The sequence below is a fragment of the Rhamphochromis longiceps genome, linkage group LG10 (genome assembly GCF_057381845.1).
Source record: "Rhamphochromis longiceps isolate RC_006_pf linkage group LG10, R_longiceps_female_GT1.1, whole genome shotgun sequence".
NCBI lineage: Eukaryota > Metazoa > Chordata > Actinopteri > Cichliformes > Cichlidae > Rhamphochromis > Rhamphochromis longiceps.
The window spans coordinates 15,964,165-15,982,635 of NC_140566.1; the positions used below are offsets into that span (position 1 = coordinate 15,964,165).

Below are 18,471 nucleotides of genomic sequence, written 5' to 3' on the forward strand. Positions count from 1 at the left end.
AGCACATGAATGCCAGCTGAGCCAGGCCAATCAGCTGCGAGGGAAAACGCTTAACATGCATAGCCTACCTTATTATCAAAGGGAAAAGGGTCTGGGAATGTGTGTCATTGCTATTCTTAGTGTAAAAACATACCTAATGGACATGCTGAATGATTCCACTCTGACTGAGTTGATGATTTGCTTTGGAGTTTAATATCACTGCTGATAATTTTATTACCAAACAAAAAGGAGGAATGAGCAACAAAGATCATTTATTAATGTTGCACGGAGACAGAAAATGCAAGAAAAATTTGACTGGTTAATAGCAGATGAAGTTAAAACCCCAGGTTAAGGATGGGAAACTGATCTGAGTCATGGGATGATGTTAAGAGGACTGTTGCGTTACGAAGAGGGAGCAAAGCCTGAATGTTCTTTTGATTTACAAAATGAGGATTGCAGAGGTGACACAAAAAGACCTCTGTTTGATTTTGAAAGCCAGAGGGCGCAGGCCGAGAAGAGAAAAACACGAGGATTGCACCACATCAGGTGTCGATGCAGGCTATCCAGGGCAACACGTCTCCCTGAGAAAGGAACAGTTGCTCCCTAAGGCCCTGAGCCAACACATGTTTGCTTCCTGGCATAACACCTGCACACTGAGATGTAAACACTCAAATAAATGTCTGTAGATTTATAATCACGTCTGTCTGAGGAGGTATTGAGTTGCAGGCTCGCACTGTGCCACAAGGTAATAACGACATTATGCTCTCCATCACTGGAAAACACTGGTGAGATCCTGTGTACGTGAATGCTGCTTTGTGTCAGCATCCATTCACATGATTATCCAGCAGTCTGGATTTCATACTGTAAGTGAGAACGATAACAGCCGAGAGCACCGCGCAACAACGGTGTGCGTGTGTGTTAGTGGAAAATACTTTTATGCTATGTTGTATGATCTGTCTCCGCAGTGTTTATACAGATTGTTTTGTCTGTTTCCGTGCACACAGTCTCGCTATCTCTGAAGACAGGCCCCCCCGCCCCAATTATTTAACACAAACTACAGCAGCCATAATGCACCGAGGCCAACCTGGCTTTCTGTGGCGTGTCTGTGTTTGTGTGTCTGTTTCTGCCTCTGGAGAGGCTACGTGCCTCTTTAGAACCTAATTTAGCATGCTTCATTCTTTGTTTCCATGCCAACCCCACTAGGTCAACCAATAAAAGGCTGTGGTATTGGAAGGCGGGGTTTCAAACATGAGTGCGTTAATGAGCACATGAACAGCACATAAGACCAGTTATTAGATGCTATAAGGTTTAAAATTGAATTACACTAAGTTATTTAGTGGAATATAATATTTTATATCCTATATAATTATTTTTTTTAGCACCAAAAAAAATTTATGGCACAATTTCTGAACTTTAAGTGACATTCTGGAGGCATTAGCAGTATATCTGCAACAGCTGTGTTGTGTTCCAATATTATCTTCTCATATTTGTTCCTTTATGTATTTATTTACAGGTGCTAATTGCAATACACATGTTTCATTTGTTTGCCTTTTCTAAATCTCCTTTGTATTTGAAAACCATTCACTTTTTTGGTTTCTTATCAGTTTGGTTCACATGCTCATTACTGTGTAAGCTGCATGTACTGTAGCGACACAAGAAATGATATACCTTTAACAATACGACTGATGATCAGAATTATTTATTTATCACACACGTTGAGTATAAAAATCTGTAGCATAGAGTTACTGTTTATAAACAAAATATAAAATATGAAGTGTATTCAAAAATATAGATGTATATATGTATATATAAATGCAGTAATTTCGGGGGTTTCAAGGCTTATGTTTCACACAGTGCACAACAGCACAAGGATGAGATGTTTACCTGGCAAACGCCTCTGGTCACAGAGAGACATCAACCAAAAAAGCAACAACTTCACCTGCAACACTGTCAGCTCTGCAGCCTGATCTGCACTCTACAGTGAGCCCTGCAGTCTGTAACCCGACAGCTCGTCACCTGGTGTGACAGTGATCTTTGATTATCAAACACAGCCAGAGAATACGTCAAATATTAAACACATTAAAAAAATCGTTTTGCTTTCTAGATGACAACCTCTGTCATTTGTTTTAGCACGATAAACTAGGCTTTACAAGTAAACAGATTAGATTGAACATGTAGATTATTAAAGCTTTCAATAATTACTCATATATACTAAGTGACTTTGGCCAGAGCAGATTACGTCATTCCAGTCTGAGGGCTCGCTGAGGACCTCTGCTGGTGAAAATGCAGATATGAAAGGTGTGAGGAACGTGGGTGATGCAGCACATACAGCATCACCGCTGCACGACATGGCTTCATTCACGTCAGGCCTGCAGCCACAGCTACAGACAGAGGAATCTAACTGCACTGTGGTCATTTTCTGCCTCTAGGAGTCAAATATTTGCCTAAAACTGCTAATAACTTAAAACAATAAAGTCACAAAGTGCGTACGATAATCCTTCACAAATTTAATTTGCATGTGTGAAGAAAAATGGTTTGTTCGTTTAAATGGAAGTGACCCACACGTAAGCATAAGTGAGCTTACGCTGGCAGCAGCATTCAAAGTGACTGGCTTTAAAATGCAGTATGCTAATAATTGAATATTAGTGACGATATCGAAGTAATACATCAGAGTCGACATTCAGAGGAAAAAAATTTCAGTCTGACTAAAGGCGAGTGCAACCAGACTGCAGGTGGAAGAAAGCAAGAGGTGGCCACAGTTTACAGGAAGCTGTTGGACAGCCATACATCTGTAGTGAAGCAGCATTAGGGTGTACCGCAGTTTAGAAGGGTAGCTGATTAAACAGGAAGAGCGTACTGCGGAAAGAAAAACTGGAAAATGCAACAGCTACAGTTTTAAGTGCTGAAAGAAGTAAACAGCTTGATTATGAAACTATCATGCCACTTCTTTTGATCTACTTATACAAGATTACATTACAAAGTCTGTATTTGAGCAGAAGTTATGCTCAAGCTCATTTGTAGACAACTTCAAGTGTAAACTGAAGCTTAAATTTTTTTAGGTAACCTAGCAAACAATAATTGTAGCTCTGTTAGACCATGAAGTGCATGTGTCCTTCAGCACCGGTTACAATAACATCCATCCAGATACGCATGGCTTCAGGGGACGGAGCCACCATGTAGTACACCCGATCGTGGGTCTTCACACTGAAGGTCAGCGAGGGGTTGGGGCTCTTGTGTGTGTAAGTGAATGTCATTTTTGAGAAAAAAGTCAAATAATATAGAGTAAAGGAGAGGGGGAGGAGAAAAAAAGGACAAACAGGTGTCAATACTATACAATGCCACGTGGTAAAATGCCACGGATACACAAACACACGCATGTAAACGGACTCACTTTGTGTGCATTCTTTAAATGGTCATAGTACACCTCCTCTATGGCTTGGAAGTAAATGACGCCTTTCATCTTGGTCTCGTGTTTGTCTGCAGCCGGGAGTATAAACAGAACTGCTGTGTCAAAGTATCCTAGCGTAGCTCAAAGTTAGCAGCCATTGCTGCAGCAACTTTGTCGCACCAAAAAAGCTGCACATCAAAGTAGAGACGTAAAAGAAAGATACTCACCTGCATAGTAAGTGAGTGTCCTGCGATTGTGGTCAAAGACAAACCAGCGCTTCTTCCACGTCTTGATCTTTCCTCCCATTTTGACGAGGAACCCGCGACAGGTTTTGTCAGTGATGGCCAGATGGAAGCAGGCGTCTGGGTTGTGTCCGGCTGCTTCAATGTGGCCGTGAAGATCAAAGTCGTCTTTTCTTACTGGGTGGTATCTTGTCAACAGTCGGGACTGCGATAAAATTAGATGAAAGTAGACATTTTACTCGTCTTTATCTGAAATGTAGTTACACAAAGCTAATGTGAACTACAGATTGGATTTCAACATCTTCTCGTGAGTTTTTATGAATACCTGTGATCTCTGCTTCTCTCTGAGCTTCACCTCTCTCTCCACAAGCTTCTGTCTCCTGCTTGTTTCCTCTTGCAGCCGTTTCTCCAGTTCCTCTCTTCTTCTCCTCTCCTCCTCCAGAGCCTGCCTGCGTATCTCCATCTCCCGCTCCTGCACATGTAAGTAAATTACATTTATAATAAAATGCACACATCCGACATGCAAGGTTACAATTTAGGTTAGATTTGGCTCAGTACTCGATGCTCGAGGAGTCTCAGCTTCTCGGCCTGGGCCTCGCGGAGCAAACGCTCCATCTCTTCAATCTTTGCCATATTGGAGGTACTGGCACTGATAATAAATGGAAAATACAAGCTGTCAGTAACAAATAGACTATCAAAGAAAGAAGAAACTTCCTTTGATGTGTAGCTCATCGTGTTTCCTGTCTCTAACCTTGAGATGTTGTCTGGGGAGCAGGCAGAGAAGCTGGTTTCCAGGCTGTCAGAGCTGTCCACGCTGATGGTGTCTGACGTCTGGCTGTTGTCCGGGTAAGAGAAAGAGTCCAGGAAGACGTTGGGCTCAGAGACCAACCTGTTGCAAAAATCACTCTGTCTTTGCCTGTCTTCATTTACTTGTGCGTGGCTGTTGCCTGCTGACAGAAGAAAATATTAAAATAACAAACTGAAAATACCATCAGGACACATGTTTGTTAACAGACAAAATCACATCCAAAGAGCTGCAATGCATTAACTACATGGCCAAACAGGATTAGGTCTTATAAAAACAGAGTAATCAGAGTAAAAATAGGCAATTGCACAGGTTACCTGGTGGTAACCTAACAAATGTGGTCTGACTCAGACTGCCTGTAATCATTCTCAGACAGTTTGGCAAAGGCTTGCAAATAATTGCTGTCTAATTTGTAAATGCAGACAGATTGCCAGCACGTTGCAATCAATCTAAGTCAGTCTGTGCTGATGAGTGCAGCTTGTCTGTGACGTATCGTTGCAGTATTGCACTTGGCTCAACTCGTTGTATTCTGGTTATATTCCTATATAAAAGCAAGCTTGCTGAGCTCCTGAGTCCTTTTATAGTTAACCTGTCCCCATCACTACTTGTAGATGAATTTCTTTTTCAAATCTATGAGGTTCTGGCAGAATGTAGGTAGTAAGTGTAACATATTTACAATTTTTGATGTGCCATAACTGCCAACTCGACCCCATTCAAAGGCAAACTGAGAGCAGACAGACTGCATCTTATGATTATTTTATCACTGTCTTGATGCAAAAAATTGCAAAAATGCTGTAATTTCGGTTTTTTCATTAAAGAGATTTGCATTTGTTTCTTGATTTGAAACAAGCAAAGCTAAAAATCCCAATTTTCTTTCTTGTATAATGTAGCGTTTCTGTTCTGTGTTTTTTTTAACATCAGTTTTAGACTAAATGTATCTTGCTTTGTGCAGTGACACAGATTTTCAAAGGACCACAGCATTTCCTGACCTCACAGTCATACAGCCCCAGGAGCAGAGCCGATCTACTACTACAACTACTACCAAGAGGTTGACACAGATGAGACGGGACAGTGTGACTCACTCTTGGGCAAGCGGCGAAGGTTCACCTCCCGAGGGGAGAAGCAGAAGCCTTGTGGGATGACACTGCCACAGCTTGAGCTTTGGGACAAAGGAAGGTGAGGCTGAGAGGGGAAACAAGAGCACACGTGCTGTTTAGGACTGCATTGTATAGCTGTATATCTCAGATTTCTGTAAAGTTATTTATTTCATATTCTGTATAGTTTTTCATATTTTTATTTCCTGTTCATATCCTGTACATAGCTTGTACTCACTACAGCCTGTACATACCTATAGTTATAGAATATTTACAACATACTTCATACCGTGTACATTATAACATACCATAATAGACCCATTTCTGTAATATACTTACATATCTATATTATTGCTAATATATATTGTAATATATCTATATCACTAAAGCACTTCTGGATGGATGCAAACTGCATTTCGTTGCCCTGTACCTGTGCATGTGCAATGACAATAAAGTTGAATTCTATTCTATTCATTCTTCAACATTTACAGAAATGCAAACTTCATGAGCTGGATGGATGTTGCAACCCAGACTGAAACTGAGAATTCCTGTTTGGGTGGATCATTCTCAAGGGATAAACAAATAACTAGGGCAAAGCATCTGCAGGCCAGAATCTCCATGAGCACAATCATTTTGAAAGTACCACTGCAAATGTTTTAAAAAGTCGACACGCTAAGTGCTCTTTAACATAGCAGACTGAGGGAGCAAGCATTAACTTCCAGTTTGAGCCAACCTTTTCCGTCTGCTCAGATTTTCTGAAAAAACCTAAAGACCTTTGGAGGAAGCGTGCGTCCGAGGGATCTGCCATAAGTGGTGAGCAGCTGCTGGCTCCTTTTATGAGGTTGACTGTCATTTGGATGTGATGAATTTTCCTTGCTGCTTCTCCGTCTTTCCTTCAGAGTGTGCAAGTGCTGCACAGAAATCAGAGCAATGAAAAGGAGAAATAGGATTTTTAATATTAAAAACCTAAAGCTGCACTGTTTGTGCCACTGACTCCTACCTCTTTGAAGGCCACAGGATTGTTAGCGAAGGTCTGCCCCTCAGACAGCTCTGCATACTTTCCTTCCAAAGACACCAATTTCTCTCTCTCCTGCAGACATGAGGCACTCTTTAAGTAAATAAAACCGAAGGCTGTGTTTACAATTGTAACATTCAGAGAATTTTCAAACCTTCTGAAGCATGACGAGCAAATTGTTCTTCTCTCTCTGGAAATTCTCCCGTTCCTGCTGAGCCTGTAAAGTAATCTGAGATGACTGTTTCTTGAGCGTCATGAGTCTTTCCTGTGAGAAATAAGGAGCGCAGCATTAGTACACATTACATATGTCAGCGTTCACAAAGCGCGAGGCAGAACAACGCGGTAAAAATAAAAAGCAATGCAGAGATATTGAGAAAGTAAGGCAGAAAATTCTAATAAAGGCAGTTCAGTTTCTGGGATATACTACACCCTCTTTATAAGCAAATATCTTTACCCAGTTCCTGTGCCCTTTCTGGGTTTTGATACTCAATAAAAAAAAGTGTTCAGTTGGCCTTAAGCATTGCATGCTTACCATTGATGGTTTCCTGCAATTAGTTCATGCTTTGTGCTGCAAATCTCATAATTTTGAAGCTTTATTTTCATGCAAAACCTGCAGTAAGATTAATGACAACAGACCACAGTGTAGTAAATTCAACAAAAATACAGAAAAAAAAGCAAATTTACAATCATCACTAAAAAACATGTTTGCTTTTTACCTTCCATTGTGTAAAAATGCACTTTTTAAAGTCACTATTCATTATGTGTATATAATATCTGTAACAGAGTCCCTCTAGAAAAATTATATAAAATGTTTTTTTTTAAAGAAGCCGTGCTATTTGATAGTGTCCATATTCCTGTGTAGGCCAGACTTAAAAATTGCACACCCTAAAGATCTGAGTTAAGTTTAACATCTTGTTAGGATTAATTCTGCCACAGTGCTCCAGTTATTAAAGTTACTGAAGAAAAATACAGGTTAGGGTGTTACGATGTCGGGTGAGTTATACATGCACCACATGCAGCATGCACACTTCTATAACTTCGCATGTTGTACCTTGCGGGTGACAGTAAGGCGCTGACAGTCTGCGATCTCTCGCAGCAGCTCTTGGCCCTGATTCTCTTTTTCCTCGTCCTGCTTAATTTCTCTCTCCAGCTTCTGAAACTCCAAGTCCTCCAAACTTTTTGACTGCTCCTCAGTCTCCTGAGGAGCAACCAGGAAACATAAAAATTCAAACCATGTGAAAGAGTAAAACTTTGGGTAAACTGCCTTAACAGAAATCTATGAATATACAAAGTATAGTTGTTGTTTTTTAGCTCAGTATACTGAAATCCTAATTAGTGGAATACTAGAAAAATACTTCTCAGATTTCATAACAAACCTAACCCTAGGAAATAATTCACTGCATTTCTTGTCATTTTTACCTGTGACTTCTCAGTGTGGTTCATTTTCTCAACATTGTGAATTTTTCCCTTGAGCTGCTCCAGAAGCTCCTTATCCCTCTGCAGCTGGGCCATCTCCGACTCTTGTTCTCCTTCCAGCAGAGCACACTCCACCTCCATCTGCAAGAAGTAGCAACGCAAGGGTGACAATATCCCTTTGGACTCATTTTTGGACTAGTGCACCGAATAGGACATTCGCAGGATTTCAGCATGATGCTCGCTTCATCAGTTTTTAATCTGTGGAGCCTGAGTTAACTTACAACTTTATTATTTCTAATCAGCAATGATTACTCTTCCATTGATACTTTCCAATGAGCTTTTCTTAATAACACCTAGTTTTAAATGTAGAAAAGCCCACAGCAGGGTGTTTTCCATCTCTATCTGTGACCCTGACCATCCAGCAGTTATAAAGTCACCAGTTTTTAATTCTCACTGAGTCTCACAAACACCTAACACTTTTATTTAAGATTCATTTACCTGCTTGTATAGAATTAAAACATGTGTCCTCCCAACTAAAAGTACCCTGCAGTCGACCTCCATGGATATATCCCGTATTGTCATGCTGCTCCATCAACACTCCAGCAATTAAATAGAGTATTATATGTGTATAGAGCAATCAAAAGGAGTATTATATGTGCACATGTCTTCGTCTGAAAGGTTCTTTCATCTCCAGAAAAGCGGATTAGCTAAATATTTTAAAATGAAGAACAAACTATTCGTGTTTGTGCTGCACTGTGCCGTCTACCTCTCGAAGAGACTCCTCCATCTGGTTGTCCAGGTCTTTGATCTTCTGCTCGAGCTCTTCTATGTTATTCAAAACTTGGATTCTTTCTTCCTCTATGTGCGTTACTTCCTGTTTCAGCTGCACGCTCTCCAAAGCCTGTAACGACATCAGGAACGCAGATAAATGCTCGGCTCTCCAGGAGGCTGCGCATTGTGTAAGTACAAATATACAAACAAAGGTCCCCGATCAAATGGAAAAAGAGACTTTATGCAATTACACAAAAAACAACAGCTCTCTTTTTGCTGTGTAAATTATGCTGATATACTTTGCCTCCGTGCAGAATCAGGTTTTATTGAATTAGACGACAGCAGCTGCTGTTTTAACTCATCCAAGCTGGATCAGTGACAGCAGGGATTCTTTTCCGCTGGCCGTAATGGAAATCTCTATCAGTGCACTTCACCACCACTCATGCTAAAGCACTCCCACATACTGCACCATCGACCACCACCCTGCAAACACTCATTCACAGTCATATGTAGGTGTATTCGAGACATCCTGTAATATCAGTAATATCAGGTATTCTTCCCTTAAGGACCTATGTTGATTTTTTTCTCTGGACAGATGCTCATGTGAACAACAGCTCTAGTTTTCCAGATGGGTTGTGAGTGCTCTCTTTTCACTGCACACAAAGCTCTGAGGAATGCAGGAGATGGCAGAGAGGGTATTTGGAGTCTGTAAACCTCTGTCACGACTGATACATAGCAGAAAATAATAGCATCAACTTGGAAACCTAATTTTATAACCGTGTGTTTACATGACAGCTGGATCTGCTACATTACCTGGGTTAATTATAATTACATTTTTTTGGAACATCTTCCATCCATTTATCCTCAGCAGAAAGTTCAAAACATCTGGAAAAACGCATGGCTCTGCCACACATATACACTAGCATTCTTCCAATCACACAACTGCACAGAGCTGCGCACACACACTCACACACACACATATGCGCATGCTAATGCTCTGTGGGATAAAGTCATTTCCTGTCTCTCCCCCCCAACAATTTGAATGACTGAAACAAAACTAGGACTTCTTCATTAAAACCAGACACAACCCTAGGTTGTTGCTGCTCGAGAGTGGAAAAGAAACTGGCCTAGTGGTCTGGCTGGGAGCCTAAACTCCAGTATTTGATATATTTGATTTCTTTTATATTTGTACCTTAAACATGTTCATCTGGTTATTAGTTTGCAACACATTTATAAAATAGTAGTGAGAGAAAAAATCAAAGCTGTGAGAAGATTGTGCGTAACTGTGATTTCTCTGTTTATGTCTGAACAACCCACATAAACATAAACTGAAACTATCAGCACACACTTACAGTAGTTATAATAGAATGCCTAATAGTTGTTATAATTATCCTTCCTTAAAGTTTGGGGGACTGCACACATCATTTTTTAAAGCTCTGACACAATTTTGTCATGCAGTACTGTGCATGTTGGTCTTGATCCACTTACCTATTTCTATATACGTTGCTAGTAAAATGGGAAATAGGTGCAGAAATGTCTGCAAACATATGGCATATAGAAATATAGTACAGACATAAGGCAAAAACAGAGGAAAAGTTCTCCACACTTCTTGAAGGACATTCAAAGCTCAGAGTTCAGTGTTCAAAGTTGAGAAACCCTGGAGAACTATTCAAAACAGCTCGAGACAACTTTAAATATTACAAGCGAGTCTGGCTCTGTGGAAGCAAAACATAAAGAAATGGGTGGCAGCTCAAAACTTTGACCCACCCCTCATTTCTTTATGTACTCTTTCAACAGAGTTCAAATACAAATATTTGGTCTCTCTAGAAAACTTTAAAACAAGGTTTTAACTGAAGTTTGGAGGAAATGTGGGATGGGAAAACTTGGATTGAAAAAAAAAGCACTGATATATAAACGGACAAAGATAAACAAGCAATCAGGAGTCAGATTAACTGCATTCCACAGAAGTGTGTGTTCGCTCCTCAGTCACTGTGAAAGTCATCTAGGAAGTAACCAGGGTAAAGATAAATAGCTTTAGGATCCTTGTCCAAATGTATCACTCATTATTACATCAACAACCTGCAAGAACTTGTTAGTTTATTCTGTTAGTATAAAGTAATACAATTTTTCTCTTTTCACCAAGTGACAAATTTTTAAAGCAAGTGATCAATTTTGATAACAGGTAAATATAGTGAATGGTAAATGGACTGGTTCTTATATAGCGCTTTTCTACTCTTCAGCACTCAAAGCACTTTACACAACTTGTGCATTCATCCAAGCACATTGTTCTAAGTAACATTCACACTCCGATGGATGCATCGGAGAGCAATTTGGGGTTAATATCTTGCCCAAGGATATTTGGCATGCAGACTAGGGGTAAGCCAGGAATCGAACCACCAACCTTCCGGTCAGTAGATGACCTGCTCTACCGCCTGAGCTACAGCCACCCAGTGTGCTTTAAAATTAAGCCGAAGGGAGATGAGGGAGGGAGAGCTCTCTCACCTTTCATTGTGTGGTTACAGTTACTGAGAAGATGAGCTTTTAAGTTCAAATGTACCAGGGGCATGAACGAGTCTTCCAACTGGTTAAAAAGGCCTTTTGCCAACCAACAGTGCTACTTTAGGTTCTGAAGCTATTTCTAATAAACCTTCAGTAAGCTATAGGCTTAGCAACAAAGTTAGCAAAGAAGTAGCGTTAGCAAGTAACAGATAAACATGTAGTTCAATATAAATATTCACATATTTAGGAGATGAGATGCCAAAAAAGATGCACTTTTAAACTTAAAAATTCAAGAGACCAGAAAAATACCCTAAATTTAGCTCCCTCTATGCTTGATAGATAACTGTTTGCTAACTTGTTAGCTAAAAGCCTTAACTCCAAAGGCTAGTTGTGGAGTAACACCAGGAAGCACGCTTAAAAGTAATGGAGATTCAAAGAAAAAAACTTACCAAATTTACCAAATTACAGCAGTAAATTTGCAAGAAACATCTCCCTGACATTCAAGTCCTAGATTTATGAGAAAAATAAATTACCTTACTGCCAAGGTGGGAAATTAATTTTCCCAAACTGGGATTGCTGTGGGGGGCTACATCAATAAACTTATAAAGAGATCAAATTAATACTTAGCAGAACTGAGTCCAGCTTATTGGTGCGGCAGCCACAAGACTCTCAGTTTCTCATGAGGCCCGATGGGAAAATACAAGTTCCCAGCCCTGCTTCACAACCTCATTAATATTTACCACTGGGAAACAGTGAAATCTGCTTACACTTAGTGTGTAAGTGTAGCAGAAGTAGACAAAAGCTATAACTACACCTGAATCAATATAGTTTTTCAGAATATTCATGCAGCGTCTCATTAAAGTGTGGATATGATGCTGACTGCAAATTAGACTTTGGATGTTCATCCACTGTAGGCAATGTGACATTAACTTTATATCATTGTGGGGTAACCCCCACAGTTTGTATGACTCCATACAACCAAAAAACAAAGGAAGTCTTTTCTTATTTATGTAAATTTCTCCTTAGAAAATTCCAGTAGTTTTTCTCTCAGACTCTTCCGACCTCCTGACTACTAGAAGGACAAAACTGTACCACTGAACTCCATCATACATGTTACAAACTACAAGATACTTCAAGAATAATAATGAAAACTGCACAACAACAAGTAGATTTATTCTTTCTGAATACTTCAGTTGATACCATCATTTTCTAGATTATATTATTTCTTTTTCCTAAACTTGTGCTTATAAAAGAGAACGGGTTCTTTGGACTTACTTTGGCTCTGTGATGCATAGAAGGCGAGGGTGCACTGCTGTTGAGACTGATAGCAGGTGAGTGGGATCTGGCCTCTCTATAGCCGCTCTGCTGACGCTGGCTGGCCTGCTGCTCCTCAGAGAGTTGGAAGTCTCTGGCTTTGGCTCCAAAGCAGCTCTCTTGAGCTGTGCTGCTCGGAGAGTCGGAGAACACTGAGTCATCGTCCGACACCTGCAGCTTCTCCAGCTCCTTATTGATCTTCTGCAGGTCAGAAACAGCTGATCCCGCTGGCTCTCTCGCTACCTGTCCCAACTCAGTGCACAGGTTTAAGATGGTCTCTAGACGCTGGCATTCCTGCAGATAATTGATTGATATTTGGTTAAAATTATTCTAGGAAAATATTGAACTGATTACATTTTCAGACAGGTGTATGAATAAATTGTTAAAGTGAAATAAAAGTGCACAAATTTGGGTAAAAAGAACTCACTAATCTCTGCACTTTCTGCTCCCTGAGTCGCTCATCTCTCTGATGCTGGTGGTAGTCTTTGAGCTCCTCTTTGCCATTCAGAGAGGTGATGCTGCCCACCCGTTGTCCCGGACTCAAACCACTCTTCCCAAAGGACAACCTCCTCTCTCCGATGCCCAGATCTAACCCCGTCCCATCAATCTCTACTCCCATAGAGCTCAGAGAGGCCAGGCTAGCTCTCCTGGGTGTGCTGGGCATGCTGGCTGGTACTGTCACATCTGGAGGCTGCTCCAGAGAGGAGAGACTGCGCCGGTTTCCTGCAGAGACCACTCGGTGGGAACCTACTGAGTGGCGTAACGGCAGTGACAGCGCAGGTGGATCTGCTGCATTGTGAAGCCGTGGCAGAGAACGGCTGTGCATACCCAGGCTGTTGAGGGAGCCCGTGGAGTACTTCCTCTGACGGGAGTCTCCTGAAGCTTTGCCCTGTGAGTAGAGCCTGCGGGTCATTCTGGGGCTGGATGGCATACTGGCTGCTCCGCTTTTGACCCTGGGAGAACGTGGTATGGACTCCCCATAAGGGGAGACCATAGAGCTTCCATTTGAGAGAAGCAAGCTGTCTTGGGATTGGTGGCGAGCCTGGGAGTGACGGAGCAAGCCATTAGAGCTTAGCTGGCGATCACCTTGGCGAGGTGACGGCGGCACGCTGTTGCTGGTCATGTAAGAGATGTTTCTAGCGGCAGAAGGGGGACGATCTGTGTTACTGAGGATCGACAGCGGCCTGGTGGGCTGGGTTCCTACAGATGTACTCAAGTACTTGCGGCTGCACTCTGCTGCCCTCAGACTAGCCTCCAGAGCGCTCTTCCTGCGCTGCAGCGTCTCCATGAGTTCCTGTAGCTCGGCTTTCGAGCGGGAGCCCCTCAGCATCGTGCCAGCCACTGAGCCGCCACTGCTGTGCTCAATCTTCACACAGTCTGCAAAAAAGTGAAAATTGAGAGACCATGAAAGCCAGTCTATTTTTGGCCTACATAAGGCAGTCAAGTTAGTTTAAGTACTTCAATACAATAAACAGCAGCTCAGCTTAAAAGAAGGGCTATCACATATGTGCTGAGTAAGTGGGGGGTAGAGAAACCAGCAAAGAATGTACTCTCATACAGTTCTGAGCCCAATACAAACACTGGCTCAATCAGTGGTTAAGTTTCTTCTAAAAATGGAAGAATGCTGGTGGACCAAGACCAGCCAGAATACATCATAGTCTCGGCAGCAAGAGGACACCCAAAATATCTGTGCCAGGGGGGTGGTTCTTGAGTCATGGGTGACCGGACGTTGAATATACAAAATATTAGGGAGTTTGTTTGAGATGAAAGAATGTTCATAACTCCTGCAAAATGAAATAAATAGTGAAGTGCACTGCTTCTCGTGTGAGCTCTCCCTGCATGAATAGCTGCAGTATGACTGCGCTCTTTAGACTCAAATAAAATTCTCAGCATTTTTTCCAGTAGATCAGTGTCTAAATTATAGTCCAGACGTCTGCTCCACAATGCACATTTACTCAGATATCATTTTAAGTGAAACCCAGAAGCTTTGAGGATGGACTGGAAAGACACGGAGCTGCTCCAGGAAAGCTAACCAAATACTCATAGTCCACTTTATTGTGATTCAGCCGACTCTGTTCTCTCCGTAAAGGTGGAAACATATTCCATTCAAATGGCATGTAATAAATATTAAATGTAATTGTATGATGTCATTTCCTGTTAGTGTCGCTTCTGAATAATGTAATTGTAGTAATCAGTAATATGATACAGTTGTTGTTTTACCTGAGCTGTAGCCCAGTGTGGCGACAGCACTCCTTTGGGGAAGCATGCTCTTCATCACATTGATTTAGCTTTGTCCTGTGCATGAAAGGAGAGGCAATCAATATACATCAATGAAAAACCTAAAAAAATAAAAAACAGGAATTTACTATAAACCAGATTCTTCCTTGTGTTAGATACTTTGCATATTTTTCTATGGCTTTTACTGCTGTTTATTTATCTAAATTGTTTTTGAGTAAGTTTCCAGTTTTGGAGATGTTGGCTATAGAAATGTCTTTTGGTGTTCACATAAGAAATCAGGACCCAGCTACTCAAAAAGCTCAAGAAACTTTACTGTAAACAATATCATGTAAACAATATCAGATTGTTACTATCAGGCTTAAATGAGAGCGAGGTGTCCATCATCCATCGGTCAGTCCTCCTAGAAAATTGGTCAAACTTTAATGATGATTTATTTGTCCTGATATGAGGGTTTGGGTAACCAATGACAACAAAACTTACCACTTTCTTTATGGACTTCTTAAATTACTTAACCTGTGACTTTCCACCGAGCATGAACCGGATGAGCTACTAAATCATGGAGACTTTCTTTTTTTTTTCTTTCTGCCACCCACATCTATCCATTAAAAGGAAAGCTTGGCTGAATGGCTAATGTGCAACACGACACCTTATCACTCTCAACGTGCTTTCTTCTGCTGAATAATATGGACGGTGGCTGTATTTTGGTAAAAGAGAAAATAGTTCCTGCTTGCAAAATGTGTGTGAATTATTTATTTATTTAATTTTTTCCCCCCCTTGGCCTGATAGCAACTGATAACTCCAAAATTAACCAGCTAAAGCAATAACTGAGCTCCACAGGTTGAAATTATTTACATTTTTTAAGGTTGGAGGGACTGTATCTTTAATATTTCACGTAAAAAATACAAATTCCACAGAATAAGTCACCACTCTGCTAACTTATCCTTCAAAATGCCAGAAAATAAGGACGTATAAAAACTTTCCTAAAGACTTGAGTATTAAAACAGGTCTAGAGGAAAGTTTTTATGTCTGGCCCTCTGTCACCAATAAAAACCAAATCTGAAAAGCAGTGCCCTGCGTCTTAATCAGTGTTTCAGCCACAGACTCATGACCAGTCATTCACACACAGTTTGAAGTCCAGACTCACTTCATGCTGAATGCACAAAATCAAAAAAAAAAAAAAAAAAAAGAAGTAAAAAATTTGATGGATTATAGGTTTTGACATGTCTTTGAAAAAACATTTAATTGGCTAATTAATGAGTAGATTGGATAATTATATAAACATAATCACACAGCCCTCAATCTCATGCTTTTCCAGTGGGGTGGAGTGGGGGATAAAGATGTGCGCTCTCCTCTGAGGAAAAGAAAAAGGAAGGCAAAAATAAAATATGTTAAATAAAAGAAAGAAATCCATCTTCAAATCCCCTAGCTCCAGGTCATAACTCACAAAGATCACAGAAAAGTAAGGATGTTATTGGTTCTGGTGATACTATCGAGGGATTTTAAAGAGTCAGACGTTTCCTGTATCCACACGCACAGACACAGAGTGAGACAGAGATGGCTGATCCAAGATTTTCTGCTCCTGCTGTCTGGAGGAAGAGGGAGAGTGAGCCTACAGGAAACAGGGTATCCTTTTACACAGTGACACAATCAATCAGTATGAGTTCATTCTCCAGACCTAAAAGAAAAACTGTCTCGTGTCAAGAGCATGAGTTTTTACTGCATTACTCGGGCTGCAGGCCAGCAGGGAGGTGCAGATCATAAACACACAAGGAGATGTAAACAGTTTGAGGAATGACCACTGATAAGCTGGCTTTCATCTAATGTGTGGCAACAAGGAAAGGAATACTTTCACACTGCTTTTTAAGGCCCTAACGTGCTGAAATTGCCGTCGCCTTATGCCTCAGTCATTTTTATTCCCATGCAAGGGAAAAAAGTGAAGGGAAATCCCATGCAGTTAACAATTAGTTTAATTTTCATCTAATTAGAGGGTCTACAAAGAGCCAGAATATAACGTAGAATACGTGTTTTAACATATAGGAAATCTTCAAAGTTTTCTGACCAGCAAACCAAAGCATTAACTTTGAGGTTAAGGTAATATAAAAAGAAGATTTGATTGTATTTTTTATTTTTTGCTATGATAAAAAAAAAAATCATTAAAATGTCCTGATTTCACAGCGCACTGTACCTACAGGGATTGTGGTGAGTAGTCTGGAAACTTGCTGATAACCACTGCTGTTTTTGTCATCTACTTTCTTTGAATAGCGGCAGCATTTTCTGGCAACGTTAAGTTAATAAAGATAAACTTTTTTTTTAGCCTACAAGAGTTATTTTTCTTTACACGTTTATTTATTCCAAGCATGTAAAAGCACAGACGCAGACAGATGTACAACAAACAGAAACAACGCGCAACCTTAAGTCTGACACAGCCGCCTGACTTTCCAGGAGCATCACTCTTTGTACCGACCAGCCAGTTTGGCATCTGCTGAAGCGAAATTTGAAGGAAAAGAAAAGAAAAGCGACTGACCTTTGCTTTCTGTCCCCGTTACATACTTATAGGATCTTTTAGTGATGAAGCTGAAGTCCACTCAATCCCTCTCTCTCTCTCTAAAACAGCACACTAAAGTCTTTCCATGACAAAGGACCAGGCTGGAGACCCTCTCCCCTCCCACCCTCAACTCTCCGCTGAAATCCTCCTCCACAGGAGAGAGGGAGAGGTGGGGGGGAGGGGGGGGGGGGGGGGGGGGGAGTGTGTGTTTACTTTCGAGCATCAGACGCGGTTGCTGCCCCTCTCTGGTTAGATAGAGAATTGCTGATGAGCAAGGAGGGATGACAGAAGTGACTCTAGCTGTTTCTGACCTCTGACCTCACAGTGATTATTAATATCATGTTTTCATTATTCCATCGTGGACTCTGAGTGAATTACTGCAAGGCTGCGTTTGTCACGTGGTGGTGCTGATTCTCCACTTTCAAAGTAAAACTAATTAAATGTCCTGCCAGTGGTCTCTGGCCTTCTGCTTACAGAAAATTAGACATTAGGTTTTCAGACAGAGGAGGTTTTTCATAGTGTGCGTTTTCCAAAAAAGAAAAGAGTTACAAAGAAAAAAAATGTTGACTCCTAGATTGTTGTTTCAGCAGTATGTGGAGGCGGGAGGAGGCCCCATTGCTATGCTTGAAACGGGGCCAACCTCACTCCCCCTCCCCAACTAACTGTGCAGGCAAAGGGTGAAAAACCCATTCTGCAACACAGAGCATACCTACTGATTTAATTGCTGTTTGTATAATCTCATTCCTGGTGGTGGGAAACACTTCCATACATTTTATCTTGGTATTCAATGAGAAAATGTGGGCTACAGAGTGAAGCAGCAGTTTCAGGGACCCGAATGAATGAAATGGTCGTTGTTTTTTTTCCAAAAGAAATCCCCTAAAACTCACTGAAAACCATCCCGAACCATCATGCATAAAAACTCCGGTTACATCATAGGGAGGGGGTTGTGAGTGTAGCGCAGCCGGGACGAGATGATTACTTCCAGATACTGTGGCGGGGTCTTTGTCTTAAAAGTGCACACGCACACTCGCAAGTCTGTCTGCCTCTTTCTCTCTCCCTCTCTCGTGCATTCTTTAAAGTTTCAGGAAAGTGCAATGACACATGTAAATCTTTAAAGGGGCCTCATTAAAAACAAAAACAAAAAAACAACTTTCAAGTTTATTAC

General features: G+C 41.0%; 1 protein-coding gene across 2 annotated transcripts; it reads right to left on the bottom strand.

Moving 5' to 3' along the window:
• Positions 1 to 1,633: 1,633 nt before the first annotated feature.
• Positions 1,634 to 17,423, bottom strand: phldb2a (pleckstrin homology-like domain, family B, member 2a). 2 transcript variants are annotated; one of them, XM_085420491.1, is made up of 17 exons: positions 17,286 to 17,423; positions 14,744 to 14,818; positions 12,951 to 13,900; positions 12,485 to 12,817; positions 8,706 to 8,840; positions 7,943 to 8,080; positions 7,575 to 7,721; positions 6,678 to 6,788; positions 6,509 to 6,598; positions 6,282 to 6,419; positions 5,497 to 5,596; positions 4,361 to 4,559; positions 4,168 to 4,258; positions 3,935 to 4,081; positions 3,595 to 3,814; positions 3,371 to 3,456; positions 1,634 to 3,209 (listed from the first exon to the last, which is right to left on the bottom strand). In XM_085420491.1, the coding sequence occupies exons 2-17, from the start codon at positions 14,796 to 14,798 to the stop codon at positions 3,069 to 3,071; spliced, it is 3,081 nt and encodes a 1,026-aa protein (XP_085276617.1). In that variant the 5' UTR covers positions 14,799 to 14,818; positions 17,286 to 17,423; the 3' UTR covers positions 1,634 to 3,068. The 2 variants fall into 2 exon arrangements, with proteins under 2 accessions (XP_085276617.1, XP_085276618.1); XM_085420492.1 differs by having other exon boundaries at positions 1,636 to 3,209; positions 4,361 to 4,556.
• Between the last annotated feature and the right edge of the window lie 1,048 nt (positions 17,424 to 18,471).